Raw genomic sequence first — 13,837 nt, 5'->3', positions numbered from 1 at the left:
ATCTTTTGTCCCCTTCACAGTCGGACCTGACTGTGAAGGGGACAAAAGATTGGGTCTCCCACCTGTGAAAGAACATGGCCTCACTCTTACTTTGGTTCACTCTGGCCCCCGAGGCCAGCTCGAAACGGTCGCAGATGCCCATTAGCGTGTGGACCAACTGCTGATTGGAGCAGAAGACAGTGACGTCATCCATGTACAGAGAGGCCTTAACCCGAGAGCCTTTGCTGCCTAGGATCGTCACCTCCGATACCTGCGTCTTTCCTGATGCAGGCGGCAAATGGCTCAATACAACATACAAACAAGACCACGGAGAGAGGACAGCCCTCCCTGACTCCAGATCTGATCGGAAAGCTCTCCGACTCCCACCCGTTGATTAGGACTGCCTTACGGATGTCCGCGTAGAGCAGTCAGATCCAAGCATGGATTCCCTCCCCAAAACCCATTTTGGAGAGCACGTCCATCGTGTACGTGTGGGATATTCTGTCGATGGCCTTCTCCTGGTCCAGGCTGATGAGGCAGGTGTTCACCTCCCTGTCCTGCATGTAGGCGATCGCATCCCTGAGCAGTGCAAGGCTATCAGAGTTCTTCCTGCCGGGTACAGTACAGGTCTGATCCAGGTGGATCATCCACTCCAGCGCAGACTTGAATCTGTTGGCGATGGCCTTAGACAGAATCTTGAAGTCGACATTTAGCAAGGAGATGGGTCGCCAATTTTTGATTTCTTCTCTCCCCCCCTTCCGCTTGTAGATGAGGGTGATGATGCCTTTCCTCAAGGACTCTGACATGCTGCCTGCCAGGAGCATACCCCTGTACACTTCCAGTAGGTCTGGGCCTATCCAGTCCCACAGAGCAGAGTACAACTCGACCGGTAAGCCATCACTTCCGGGAGTTTTACTCTTCTCAAAGGACCAGATGGCCTTTATCAACTCGTCCAAGATCAGTGGCCGATCCATGCTCTCCCGCTCACTGTCCTCTAAGACTTCCGTGATAGAGGACAGGAAGGACTGGGAGGCCGTGTTGTTTGTGGGATTTGCGTCATGCAGCCTGGCATAAAAGGATTTGCTGATCCTCAGTATGTCGGCCTGTGAAGATGTCACAGAGCTGCCGTCCTCCTTCAAGCTGCTATCACAGAGGTCTCTCTGTACAGCTTCTGGAAGAAGTAGCGCGAGCACTTCTCGCCCTGCTCCACGGAGCAGACTCTGGACCGGAAGATGATCTTTGAGGCCTCGGAGGCGAAGAGCGAGGCTTGCTGGCCCTTCACCTCTCTGAGTTCCTCCCCGGCATTGACTGCAACTGGAGTAAATCCTGCACGCTTTTCTGGAGCTGTGACATTTCCCTCTGTCTCTCTCTCGCCTTCTGAACCACCTTTGAGGATGAAGAACCTCTTGATGTTGGCCTAGGCTGCTTCCCACCAGTGCACCGTGGAGTTGAAGAGAAGTTTCACAGTCCTCCAACCTTTGTAATCCCTCTTTAGTTCCTCGATGTTCTCCGGGGTCAACAATCTCACGTTCAGCTTCCATATCCCCCTGCCCACCCTCTGGTCCTCCTGCGATTGGCAGTCAACCAGTAGGAGGCAGTGGTCAGAGAAGAACATCGGCTGGACATCGGTGGATCTGACCTTGAGCGTTGGGGACACAAAAAGGAAGTCTATCCTGGAACGGACGGACCCGTCTGGCCTGGACCGGGTGTATCTCTGTGGTGCTCCGTCTGCAGGGCTGCTGAAGACGTCGCGAAGCTTTGCGTCTTTCACCGCCTCCATCTGGAGTTTGGACGTGGAGTCCAATATTCCGTCGACCCTGCTGGATCGTCCAGCCGCATCAATGCTGCAGTTGAAGTCTCTGACGAGAACGATTGGCCTGGAGGTCGCCAGCAGCATCGGGAGATGCTGGAAGACCTCCATCCGCTCGCTTGAGGGACGGGGCATACACATTGATCAGTCGGAGCAAGGCGTTCTTTTGCAGAACGTCTGCTACGAGCAGGTGGCTCCCCACCACCCCCTTAACCTCGGTGGTGGTGAATTGGCCTCCCCGCATCATTATCCCCAGGCCCAAGGAATGATTATCGTTGCCACCCGACCAGATCGACTGCCCCTGCGTCCACATGCGTGACCATTGCCGGTAGTTGCTGAAGTGCGGGATCCTATACTCTTGCAAAAACAGCAGGTTCCTCTTGACCCTGGACAGGTAGTTCAGGGTCTCGGCATATTGCGTAGTTAATTTGATACTATGCACGTTTATGGATGCAATTTTTAAATCCATTTTAAAAATACAAAAGGGCAAACCATTACAGTTGCATCAGTCCGGGTTCTATGTTACTGTCCATTTGGGACCCTTGGTCCAGATTCTGCAGAGGCCTGAAAAATAAGTACTGGAAGGGAAGGCCCAGCTGAACAAAGTAAAGTCCAGGAAAGCAGCAAAATTCAAGTCCCAGGCCCCTGAGAGACGGTAGACTTCTAGGAGAAACCGACGGAACAGAGTTCCAACAAAACATGGTCAATTTTACGTGCAAGTTTAAAGATTTTTTTAAATGAATTATTTACATTTTATTTGTTAGGGTATGTAATCGGTTAGCTAAGGAACAACATGGTCAGTGAAAGAAATCGGAAAAAATTGTTGAACTATTTGATTGGTTTACACTGTGGGAGTTGCTGGTTCCAAATAGATAGCTTTGAAAAAACTTATGAACGGTTTGATTAGTTGGTTTTGTGTAAGTCGCTCATTCATAATGTTAGCTTTCCTACCTGTCTAGTGACAATTAGATATTTGAACAAGTAAGCATGTTAACTAAATAAATAGTTAGTAGTTATTTAAGCCAATTATTAAAATTTGACAAAGAATTTATGATGCTACGGACACAATGGGGTAATTTTAACCCCCAAAAACAGGTGGATTGGGGGCAAGTGGGCAGTCAAAATAGTAGATATTTGGAAAGGGAACGCATCCCGGCTCCAACATGTCTACTTCTGGGTTTATCCCAGGCAGGTTTAAAGCCAGCAGGCCGATACATAAAGGGGCTTGAGGTACTTAATATTTTGTGTATTGGAAAACTTAAAATGAATTTAACCTTACTTGTTCAGGTTTCCCATCACTTCTGATTCACGTCGGGTGAAAGCAGGTGGGAAGGACCAGATCCATGAGGTGAGTGCCTTTATTGCATTGCTTGTGGGCCCGGAGGAGCATGGGTGCTTCATCCAAGCCCAACAAGCTCACTTGGCCGACAAGACCCCCGCGATCGGCCGTCTCCCCCCTCCCCCCTCCCCCCACCACCACCCACCCCCGATGTTGGCTGACTCCATCCCCCCTGATGCTGGCTGACCCAACACCCCCACCCCCGATCTCTGATGCTGGCTGACCACACAGCCCCCAACCCTGATCTCCAAGGCTGGCTGACTCCTCCAATCTCCGATGCTGGCTGCCCCCGCCCCCCAATTGAATCACTGGCTGACACCTCCTGATCCCCGATGCTGGCTGGAGCCCCCCACCCCCGATGTCGTCCACTTCCCCCCACATCTCAAACCCCCTCCAATTCCTTCCAAGCCAGTGATATTTCTCTCTCTCTCCCCATCCCATCTCTGATTTGCAGCTCCTTTCCTGGCCGACAGGCAGCCAGCCTGTCAATTTGGCTGCCTAGCACGTGGGAAACCCAGAAGCTCAATACTCACCTTCAATTGAGTTACAATGCCTATTCCTGGGTTCCCCATGTGAATATCTGCGGACGTGCGGGGTACCCGGCTCTGAGTTAAAATCATGACCAATGGGTGTGACACCCAATAGATTCAATTCTTTTAATTATATAGATAGTGAGATCTACTGAGTGGGTATTTTTGCTGTCACCTTGGTAACAGTCTTGCCTCTCAGTTCGAGGGCGTGGGTTCAATCCCCACTCCAAGGCTTGAATACAATTTAGGCCGACGCTCCAGTGCAGTGCTCAGAGTGCACTACATATTGGAGAGGTTGTCCTTTAGATAAACAGAGGTCCTGTCTGTCCTGCCGGTTTGGGTAGATGTTTAAGATCCCTGAACACTATTTGAAGAATATCAAGCACTACCACTATTTGAGTGCCAGTTTGACCCAGCACCCATACCTCTGAGTTACAAGGTCGTGGGTTCAACCCAACTCCCAAGATTTGAGCAAATAATCCAGGCTGACACTTCAGTACAATACTGAGGGAGTACTTTATTGTCAGAGGTGCTATCTTTCAGATGAGACATTAAAGTGCGACCCTGACTGCCTGTACAGGTGGATGTAAGAGGTCCCAAGCCACTATTTGAAGAGGAGCAGGAAATTCCCCCAAAGTTCAGGCGAATACTCATCCCTCAACCAAAAACACCAAAAGCAGACTAATTGGTCATTTATTTCATTTACTGCTTATGGGATCTTGCTGTGCACAAATTGGCTGCTGTGTTTGCCTATATAGCAACAGTGACTACACGTCAAAAGTAATTATTTGGCTGTGAAGCACTTTGTGATCCCGAGGATATGAAAAGCACTATGGAAATGCAAGTTCTTTCTATCAAAATGTCTTGGTAAACATTCCTTCTTCAACCAACACCACTGAAAACAAATTAACTGGTCATGTACTTCATTGCAATATTGTCCTTCCAGATTTACCTAAAAAAAAGTCACTGCATATCAATATAATTAAGTGTGTGTGAAGCACTTTGAGACTTGATAAGCAACTAAACAAATGCTCCTCCGTCAAATTACAACAGTATTTGTAACTTTGTTTAAGAAACACTGTGGGGATAATAGAATCTGATGAAACATTTATGTAACTGAAAATAATTTAAAATCTGTTTAATTCATTATCTCATTTTATAGAAGACAATGAAACATAATGGTTCTCAAAACCAAAATGATTGCTTTTGTTTTTAAGAAAAAGATACTTACTGCAAAAGTCAGCAAAAGAAAAGTGTTCAACAAAGAAGGATCCTCAATTGCTCTGCCAGACTTTATAGCATCCCAAATCTACAGGAGAGATAATTAAATTTGACTTGAAGCAGGACAAACAGAAGTTAAAAATAATTTTTAAAAGATCAAGGATGACTGAGAATGGAGTTCAATTTGGATGATCTTCAGCATCTGAACACAGGCACGTACTTGATCAGCCAAATGAGCTGTTTCAATATTTTATGACTCATTATAGGTGAAAATATATGCCAGTTATTGTACCCAGTTTCAAATATGCACATGCAGAAGGGCAGGATGTTATAATAAGTTCTTTCAGTTTTCAGTAACAAAATATTTATTGCACAAACTCATTTTTATTTACTGTGTCCAAAAAATCAAGAAATTAGCTTGGTTTAACTCTAATACTACAGTTACTCTGTAGCAGTATTTGCAGCAGGCATTTAAAGCATCATTTTAAACAAATGTTAACTCTGACCACATTAGATTCAATATTGGAGTTAGAGCACGGAACATGCTGGGTCTAATAAATTTGGAGGGAATTGAAGTTCTGCAAAAAGTAGAGGCGAGTTAACCTAGCTCCTATATAACGTCAAATTATTTATAATGCAAGTTCTGCAAATCTGAGTTCATACCAGGCCATCACACCACATTCTGGTATCATGCAAGGCATCAACATCTGCCCTGTATATAATCTAAAATGTGGGTAAAACAGTCACAGCCAACACTTCTTGCGATCCAGGTCAGACCTCCTACAAATGATCTCTGTGACCTCCTCCAGCCCTAAAACCCTCCGAGATCTCTGTGCTCCTTGTCTCTTGTGCATCCCCCATTTTAATCGCTCCACCATTGGCGGCCGTGTCTTCAGCTGCCTAGGCCCAAAGCTCTGGAATTCTCTCCCTAAACCTCTCCGCCTCTCTACCTCTCTCTCCTCCTTTAAGACACTCCTTACAATCTACATCTGTGATCACCTGTCCTAATATCTCTTTATGTGGCTCGGTGTCAAATGTTGTTTGCTAATCACTCCTGTGGAGCGTCTTGGGATGTTTTACTACGTTAAAGACGCTATATAAATGCAAATTGTTGTTGTTCTTGAACTGAAAAAGGTTTATGTGATTCAGCTGATCCAAAAAGGCATCAACAATTGGACTCTTCCAGCCCCTCTCCTCAAACAAAATAAAATGCAACAACACTGCCCAATTGTTAAAAACTGACTTCTGTTCCTTAACTTTGTATATCTTAAAAACCACGAACTCACGATTTCCTCTATGAATAAAGAATACTCCCTTTTGCCACTTACCTTCTTTCCCACTTGCTCCAGCAAAGCCTTCTTATCAGTGGATTTAAATGACTGTAAAGTATTGGTATTATACAGAGTGCCAAAAGCAGGGCAACACCGAGGTGGAGTCACAGCATTCCTAAGTGAACATTAAAAATAACTTCCTTTGAGCAATACAACAGAAAGGAGAATAATGCTAGCCATTTAGTTGTTCCAAGCATAAACTATTTATTCTGGATTCAACTGTACTTCTGAAAGTTTCCACTGATTAGAAAACTGAAGAAACCCATAGGACCATTGAGCAACTTTGGCAGTACGCTGATGAATAGCATACAGACAATAATATGAAGTTGATGTGAATCTGCTGGTAGACTTTACTTTCCTGTGAGTGATCTTTTGCTAGCTGAAAAGTGCCATTAATGTCACAAATGCATTTCATACCAGAGTAACTAATGCACCAAATTTTACTGTGTGTAATCATACTGGCAGAACAAACGAGCAGGCTGACAAGAGGTTTTAAGATCAGTACACTCAACTATGTTTTTTTTTTAAAAAATGGGAGCATGTTAAGTTTATTCAGTGAGTAACTGAGCATATAGACTAGAAAGATCCCAGATTCCATCCCTGGTGTGAGCTGGGGTCGCTGTAGAACCACAGGTTCCCTAGGATAGGGAGGCAAAATTTGACCAACAGGCACACTCATGATCAGCACTCAATGGCTCCTGCTGGTGTGGATGAGGACAACAGCATGCGTAGCTGTGATGTCCCCGTCGTTAAAATAGTCTAATGCCACTCATGGTCAAAGCTCACAAATACTGAGCTGGGCAAACTACCAGAGGGTGTCCAAAATTGTATCTAACAAGGAATCAACGAATTTAGCAGAGGGGAACAAATTGAAAAATGAGAGTATGGTTTGTGGTTTCTGTCTATATATGTATTTTAAAGTGGCTAGGATCTCACAGTTGGAGTTCCTTCAGTTTGACCACAATGATTCAACAGTCGTGGTGGTGCAACAGCAGGGCTGCACCATCTTACATTACATTTTATTAAAATGGCAGGGACTTTCAAATCAAAACAAAAAGAAAACCTCAAGTGGAAAAATCACATGTTTTGCAATTCAGAGAAGCCAGTGTTAACGGGGCTAAAAAAAGGATTGATTTTGAATGACAATTCAAAATAATTGCTTTCCGTACGGAATCTTCTGAAAGCACCAAACAACATCCATCTAACAGAACTTAAAACGTTGAAGGTTGTTATTTTCACATTATATTCAGTAAAAGGCATTCTTCTAGAACAAAGTTTGAAATATGAAAATCATAACAAATCATATTCTGATGTTCAGATTTCAAATTAAAACTTTTATCTAAGTTGCACTGATATTCATTATATAAAAATTAACAGATTTACATTCCTTTTATATTTTGGATCCACCTCCAATGGAAATTTCTGCTTCTCTTGTGCTAATTTTACTGTGGGGTGGTATAAACAATGAGTAACGCACATGCAGATTTTTTCCAAAGTGTCGTGCACAACTGCGCATGTGTGAAATGATCTGGTCATGGAATTTCCCTAATGACATTCAGACCAGCAGTAAATGTGGGCCCCTTAGAGGCTGAAACAGGAGAAATTATAATGGGGAATAAAGAAATGGCAGTAACATTAAACAAATATTTTGTTTCTGTCTTCACAGTAGAAGACACAAAAAACATACCGGAAATAGTGGGAAACCAAGGGTCTAATGAGAGGGAGGAACTTAAAGTAATTAACGTTAGTAAAGAAAAAGTATTAGAAAAATTAATGGGACTAAAAGCCGACAAATCCCCTGGACCTGATGGCCTACATCCTAGGGTTCTAAAAGAGCTGGCTGCAGAGATAATGGGTGCATTGGTTTTGATCTTCCAGAATTCCCTAGATTCTAGAACGGTCCCCATGGATTGGAAGGTAGCAAATGTAACCTCACTATTCAAGAAAGGAGGGAAAGAGAAAACTTGGAACTACAGTCAGGTACCCTGACATCAATAGTAGGGAAAATACTAGAATTTATTATTAAGGACATAATAACAGGGCACTTAGAAAATCAATATGATTAGGCAGAGTCAACATGGTTTTATGAAAGGGAAATTGTGTTTGACAAATCTATTAGAGTTTTTGAGGGTGTAACTAGCGGGGTAGATAAGGGGGAACCAGTGGATGTAGTATATTTGGATTTTCAAAAGGCATTCGATAAGGTGCCACACAAGAGGTTGTTACACAAGATTAGGGCTCATGGGATTGGGGGTAATATATCAGCATTGACTGAGAATTGATTAACCGACAGAAAACAGGGAGTAGGAATAAACAGGTCATTTTCAGGTTGGCAGGTTGTAACTAGTGGGTGCGGCAAGGATCGGTGCTTGGGCCTCAGCTGTTTACAATCTATATTAATGACTTAGAAGAAGAGTTCAAGTGTAATGTATCCAAGTTTGCTGTTGATACAAAGCTAGGTGGGAAAGTAAGCTGTGAGGAGGATGCAAAGAGTCTGCAAAGGGATATAGAAAGGTCAAGTGAGTGGGCAAGAAGGTGGCAGGTGGAGTATAACGTGTGAGGTTATTCACTTCGGTAGTAAAAATAGGAAAACAGAATATTTTTTAAATGGTGAGAAACTATTAAATGTTGGTGTTCAGAGAGATTTGGGTGTCCTTGTACATGAAACACAGAAAGTTAACATGCAGGTGCAGCAAGCAATTACGAAGGCAAATGGTACCTTGGCCTTTGTTGCAAGGGGGTTCGAGTACAAGATTAAGGAAGACTTGCTGCAATTGTACAGGGTTTTGGTGAAATCACACCTGGGGTATTGTGTACAGTTTTGGTCTCCTTATCTAAGGAAGGATATACTTACCGTAGAGGCAGTGCAATGAAGGTTCACCAGATTGATTCCTGGGATGAGAGGGTTGTCCTATGAGGAAAGGTTGAGTAGAATGGACCTATACTCTCTGGAGTTTAAAAGAATGAGAGGTGACCTCATTGAAACATATAAGATTCTAAGAAGGCTTGACAGGGTAGATGATGAGAGGATGTTTCCCCTGGCTGGAGAGTCCAGAACTAGGGGACATAGTCTCAGGATAAGGGGTCAGACATTTTAGGACTGAGATGAGGAGGAATTTCTTCACTCAGAGGGTTTTGAATCTTTGGAATTCTCTACTCCAGAGGGCTGTGGATGCTGAGTCATTAAGTATATCCAAGACTGAGATCGACTGATTTTTGGACTCTAAGTGAATCAAAGGATATGGGGATCAGGCAGGAAAGTGCAGTTGAGGTTGCAGATCAGCCATGCTCTTATTGAATGGAGGAGCAGGCTCAAGGGGCCATATGTCGTTCTCCTGCTCCCACATCTTATGTTCTTATGCTAAAAGTGCATGGGTAGGCAACTAGCTTAGCCCATCTACAGCCAGACTCCAAAATGTTGAATCCGACTCAAGTACTGTTAATATTTGCTGTTGCCAGTTTAGGTTAGAGGGAGCACATAAAAACCCAAACAAGTAGGGTTTGCTGTCTCCGTTGGCAAGAGTATGGAGTCATTTATACTACAGATTTGCTGTCTATGGCACTGTCCTCATCGGAGGCAACCCTGTAGTATAATGGGGCTATTGGAGCATAGTCAGCATGCAACAATGTACCTACTTCAGTTTCCACTTTACTCCTACACTCAAGAAAGACATGAGAAAACCTAGTTGATCATTCACCTCAGTGAAAAGGAAACTGTTTCAACCATCACCAGATGTATAACCCCCTTTAGACCCAGCCCACTCCAGTTATTGGTGTGCATTTCAGTCTTAGAACTGTCTAAAACATAAAAAAAACCATAAAGTCTATCCTCAAATCTCCAACAGGAGCATCCGAAAATATTTGTGTTGATTTCAAAGTTGTAAAGGGGCCGGTGCCTCCTTGATCTGTTAGGTCTAGTGATATTTGGAATGGTCCGGTGGGTGGTTAACATTCCATTTGGACAACCGGGAAAGTATTAACGGTGGCTGAACTGGACAGCCTGTTAATATGATAAAATCTTGGTAAAGTTTTGGCATCCTGACATGTCACTGGTATACATGGTAAACGATAGAGCATATTATATTTACAAAGCATTCTGTAGATACCCAAGGGCAGAACATCATCCGCCCTCCAATATTGTCTCTACTTTAGCTCCTGTAACTCGATACTGGGCTCCTGAACATTAGACGTGGGAGTCTGAACGGACCCCTAGTCTCAGAATCCTGGGCTAGTTATAGCGATGCCTACAGTTAACAAAATAACATTTCACAAGATAGATTAAAAGTCTTTGATCACATGATCAAAAACATTTTCTCAATTTCATAATCAGCCTATGTTTCTCACCACAAATTGTGGCTCCAATAATCTTTTGAAATTTTAATTTTTCAGTGGCTCACCTTGATTAATACATTAGTGAAATTATTGTATATTTCATAAGTTGTGAGTGCTGCTCTGTTACCCAAACATCCACATAAAAAGACCTTAGTCATGGCATTTTGTTGCTTTGTGGCAGCATCCATGGTCGGGAGGGCTAGGGATAGGGTAGCTGGAACTGTCCCCTTTAATTTAGATGGTTATGCAACAGCCAAAGACTATTCCTGGACTTTAATGCTTCAGCGCTGAATTGGGATCACCGGAGTAGGAGAGCATATTTTTACTCCCAATATTGCAAAATACGCCAAAAATAAATTCATTCCCAATTTAAATCAGCTCATTTTAAACTAAGCTCGTAGATGTAACGATACTTCAAAATAACAATATTCTGTCTGCAAAGATGTAGTTCTTGGTTTTATTCAGAAGATACATAAATGGGGGCTAAAGATGACTATTTTATTTTGTGACGTTTTAAATTTACCATATCAAGGAAGGAATGTCAGGGAGAATGTGTGTCATTTAACACAACATCTTCATGACAGAGTGACGTTTCAATGCAAATTACATCATGTTTACAAAACAGTAGCAAAAGGCCGGCAAAACAAGTTTACTTAACTTTTTTGTAGTCAAGGCCAATTCAATGCAGGTGAAACGTGTCCTGACACTGCTCCTACTCTTTACTGCCAGTTCTGGTACAGTGCTTTACAGGAACCCAGAGAGCAACAGCATTCGACACAAGACACATGATGTTCCTTAAAACTGTCATCCACTAAGAACCTTATCTCCACAGCTGTAAACATTCGCATGGAAGAATTTAAAATTGATGACAACTACGAAGTACTACAGTGATCAGAGAGTATGGAAAGCGCTTAAGCATCCCTTATGCTAAATAATTAATGGATGTTCTCACAATTACTCACACATCAAACGCACTGAACTCCAAAGTTAGCCGAGTTGGCAGTCCAGCAGGATCACCTTTCGAATAAGAAAATACAATTTATGTTTTATTCTGCTGTATGTTTTTTTTTAAAAAAAATCAGAATAGATCTCAGCATAAAGCTAATAATAATGCATAAGCAGGCGTGATTGTCCATTAAACCCATGACAGTGCCCGTGACGGTACCGTTATAATAATACCCCCTGATGCACTTGGGGCTCTCGTCCAGTCTGTAATCATTCAGCTTCCTCTGGGTGAGTTCATGCCAGAAACCCGCATCCAAAGCGCTGCCAAAGGGCGCAAACTGCAGCACCTGCCGCTCCGGGCCAGCGGGCTCCATTCCGGCCACTTCCGCACTCAACACAGCGGCGGGCGGGCGGGCGGCGCAGCCACAGCGCGTCACTCGGCGTCACTCGGGCGCTGTGAGATGACATCACCGGGAAAGCTCTCCATTCCTGACAGGAAGAAGGGAAGGTGAAGAGGGGAAAAGAATAGAGTGGAAAAAAAAACTCTTGTAGTTTACATAGCATCTGTGGGACCGTCGCAAAACCTTTCGTGTACAATGACACATATACAACTCGATGAATGAGTACAGGTACCGTTGTTATGTAGGTGAGAAACAGCAGCCTCTGGCACACACAGCAAAACCCCACATATCACAGCAAGGTAAATGGGCAGTTAGTCTGGTTTTGTGTTAAGGAGGAGTGTTAGCGAACTTCCTGCTTTTAAAATTATGCCATGGGATCTTTAATATCCACCTATACTGGCTATTGGCCACCCGACACATCCATCCTTGCGGTGCATCGCTTCCCCACACCAATTGGAAAGCGAACAGATTCTTTATTTTTCACATCTCCAATATTTTTATAACATAATAAATAAAAGTGTTCAAAGAAAATAAACACAATTCTTTAATGTCCCATTGATTTTCTCCTGGGTTGCTTGCAGCAATGTCCATGGGATTAATCTTCAATTCCTGGAGACTCTAGGACAATCCTGGAGGGGATTTGGCAACCCTATATTTACAGAACAGTACCTCTGACAATTTATCATTCTCTTCATACTGAACTAGAGTGTTACCCTACAATCAGTTTTGATTCATGAGATGGGGCTGGAACCTACAGTCTTCTTGCCCAGGGGAAAGAGCGCTATCAACTCACAAGGGAGGAAAAAATGAATGTAGGTAGGATAGGTGAGGAGAGCAAAAGTTGACAACACTCTAAAACAGGTTAAGTGTTTCTGGCTTCATGTGGATAGAAGTATTTCCGTTATGCCAGATTCCATGTAATACTACAAGCCTCTACATGAAGTTTAAGGATTATGTCACATTATTTCAGTTTCCAGAGCAGATGATCTGAATTAATCTGGTGTGTCCCACTTCACCTAAAGTGGTTTTCAGAATCTGCAGTAGTTTCACTATCTGAAAATTTGCTCCAATCTCTCTTCTTGAAACCAATAATATGTGAATAAATGTCAAAATGCTTAACTGGAGGAGGGAAAATTTCAGTAAATTAAAAAGGGATCTTGCCCAGGTGGATTGGAATCAAAAATTGTTAGGCAAAACAGTAAATGAACAATGGGAGGCCTTCAAGGAGGAGTTGGTTCAGGTACAGAGTAGACACATCCCTACAAGGGGGAAAGGAAGGGCATCCAAAGCTAGAGCTCCCTGGACGATTAAAGATATTGAGATTAAAATGAAACAGAAGAAGGAGGCTTATGACAAATGTAAGGTTCATAATACAGTAGAGAACCAGGCTAAGTACAGAGATCTAAAAAAGGGATTAAGAGGGGCAAAGAGAGCATATGAGAATAGATTAGCGACTAACATAAAAAGGAACCCAAAAGTCTTTTATAAACATATAAATAGTAAAAGGGTAGTCAAAGGAAGTAATTAGGGACAAAAAAGGAGATCTTCTTGTGGAGGCAGAGGACATGGCTGAGGCACTACATGAATACTTCACATCTGTTTTCACTAGATCTGTCTTCACCATTGTAGCAGTAAAGGAGTTTGTTGAGTTATTGGATAGGATAAAAATAGATAAAGAGGAGGTACTTAAAAGATTGGCAGTACTCAAAGTAGGAAAGTCACCCAGTCTAGATCGGATGCATCCTAGGTTACTGACTGGAAGTAATGGTGGAAATTGCAGAGGCTCTGGCCACGATCTTCCAATCCTCCTTAGATATGGGGATGATGCCGGAGGACTGGGGGATTGCATATATTACACCCCTGTTCAAAAAAGGGGAGAGGGATAAACCCGGCAATTACAGGCCAGTCAGCCTAACATCAGTGGTGGGGAAACTTTTAGGGCTTGATTT

At 43.2% G+C, this 13,837-nt stretch overlaps 1 protein-coding gene across 2 annotated transcripts in view; it reads right to left on the bottom strand.

Moving 5' to 3' along the window:
• Positions 1–11,894, bottom strand: part of atg7 (ATG7 autophagy related 7 homolog (S. cerevisiae)) — a 137,554-nt gene extending 125,660 nt beyond the window's left edge. For both annotated transcript variants that reach the window (XM_067998650.1, XM_067998651.1), the window contains exons 1-4: positions 11,708–11,894; positions 11,505–11,559; positions 6,208–6,325; positions 4,890–4,967 (exon numbers count right to left, since the gene is read on the bottom strand). In XM_067998650.1, the coding sequence (XP_067854751.1) occupies positions 4,890–4,967; positions 6,208–6,325; positions 11,505–11,559; positions 11,708–11,861 (405 nt within the window). In that variant the 5' untranslated portion in view covers positions 11,862–11,894. The remainder of the gene's footprint in view (positions 1–4,889; positions 4,968–6,207; positions 6,326–11,504; positions 11,560–11,707) is intronic.
• Positions 11,895–13,837: the final 1,943 nt, after the last annotated feature.

The sequence above is a fragment of the Heptranchias perlo genome, chromosome 17 (assembly GCF_035084215.1).
Source record: "Heptranchias perlo isolate sHepPer1 chromosome 17, sHepPer1.hap1, whole genome shotgun sequence".
NCBI classification, from domain to species: Eukaryota; Metazoa; Chordata; class Chondrichthyes; order Hexanchiformes; family Hexanchidae; genus Heptranchias; species Heptranchias perlo.
This window is presented reverse-complemented; position numbering and strand designations above follow the sequence as displayed.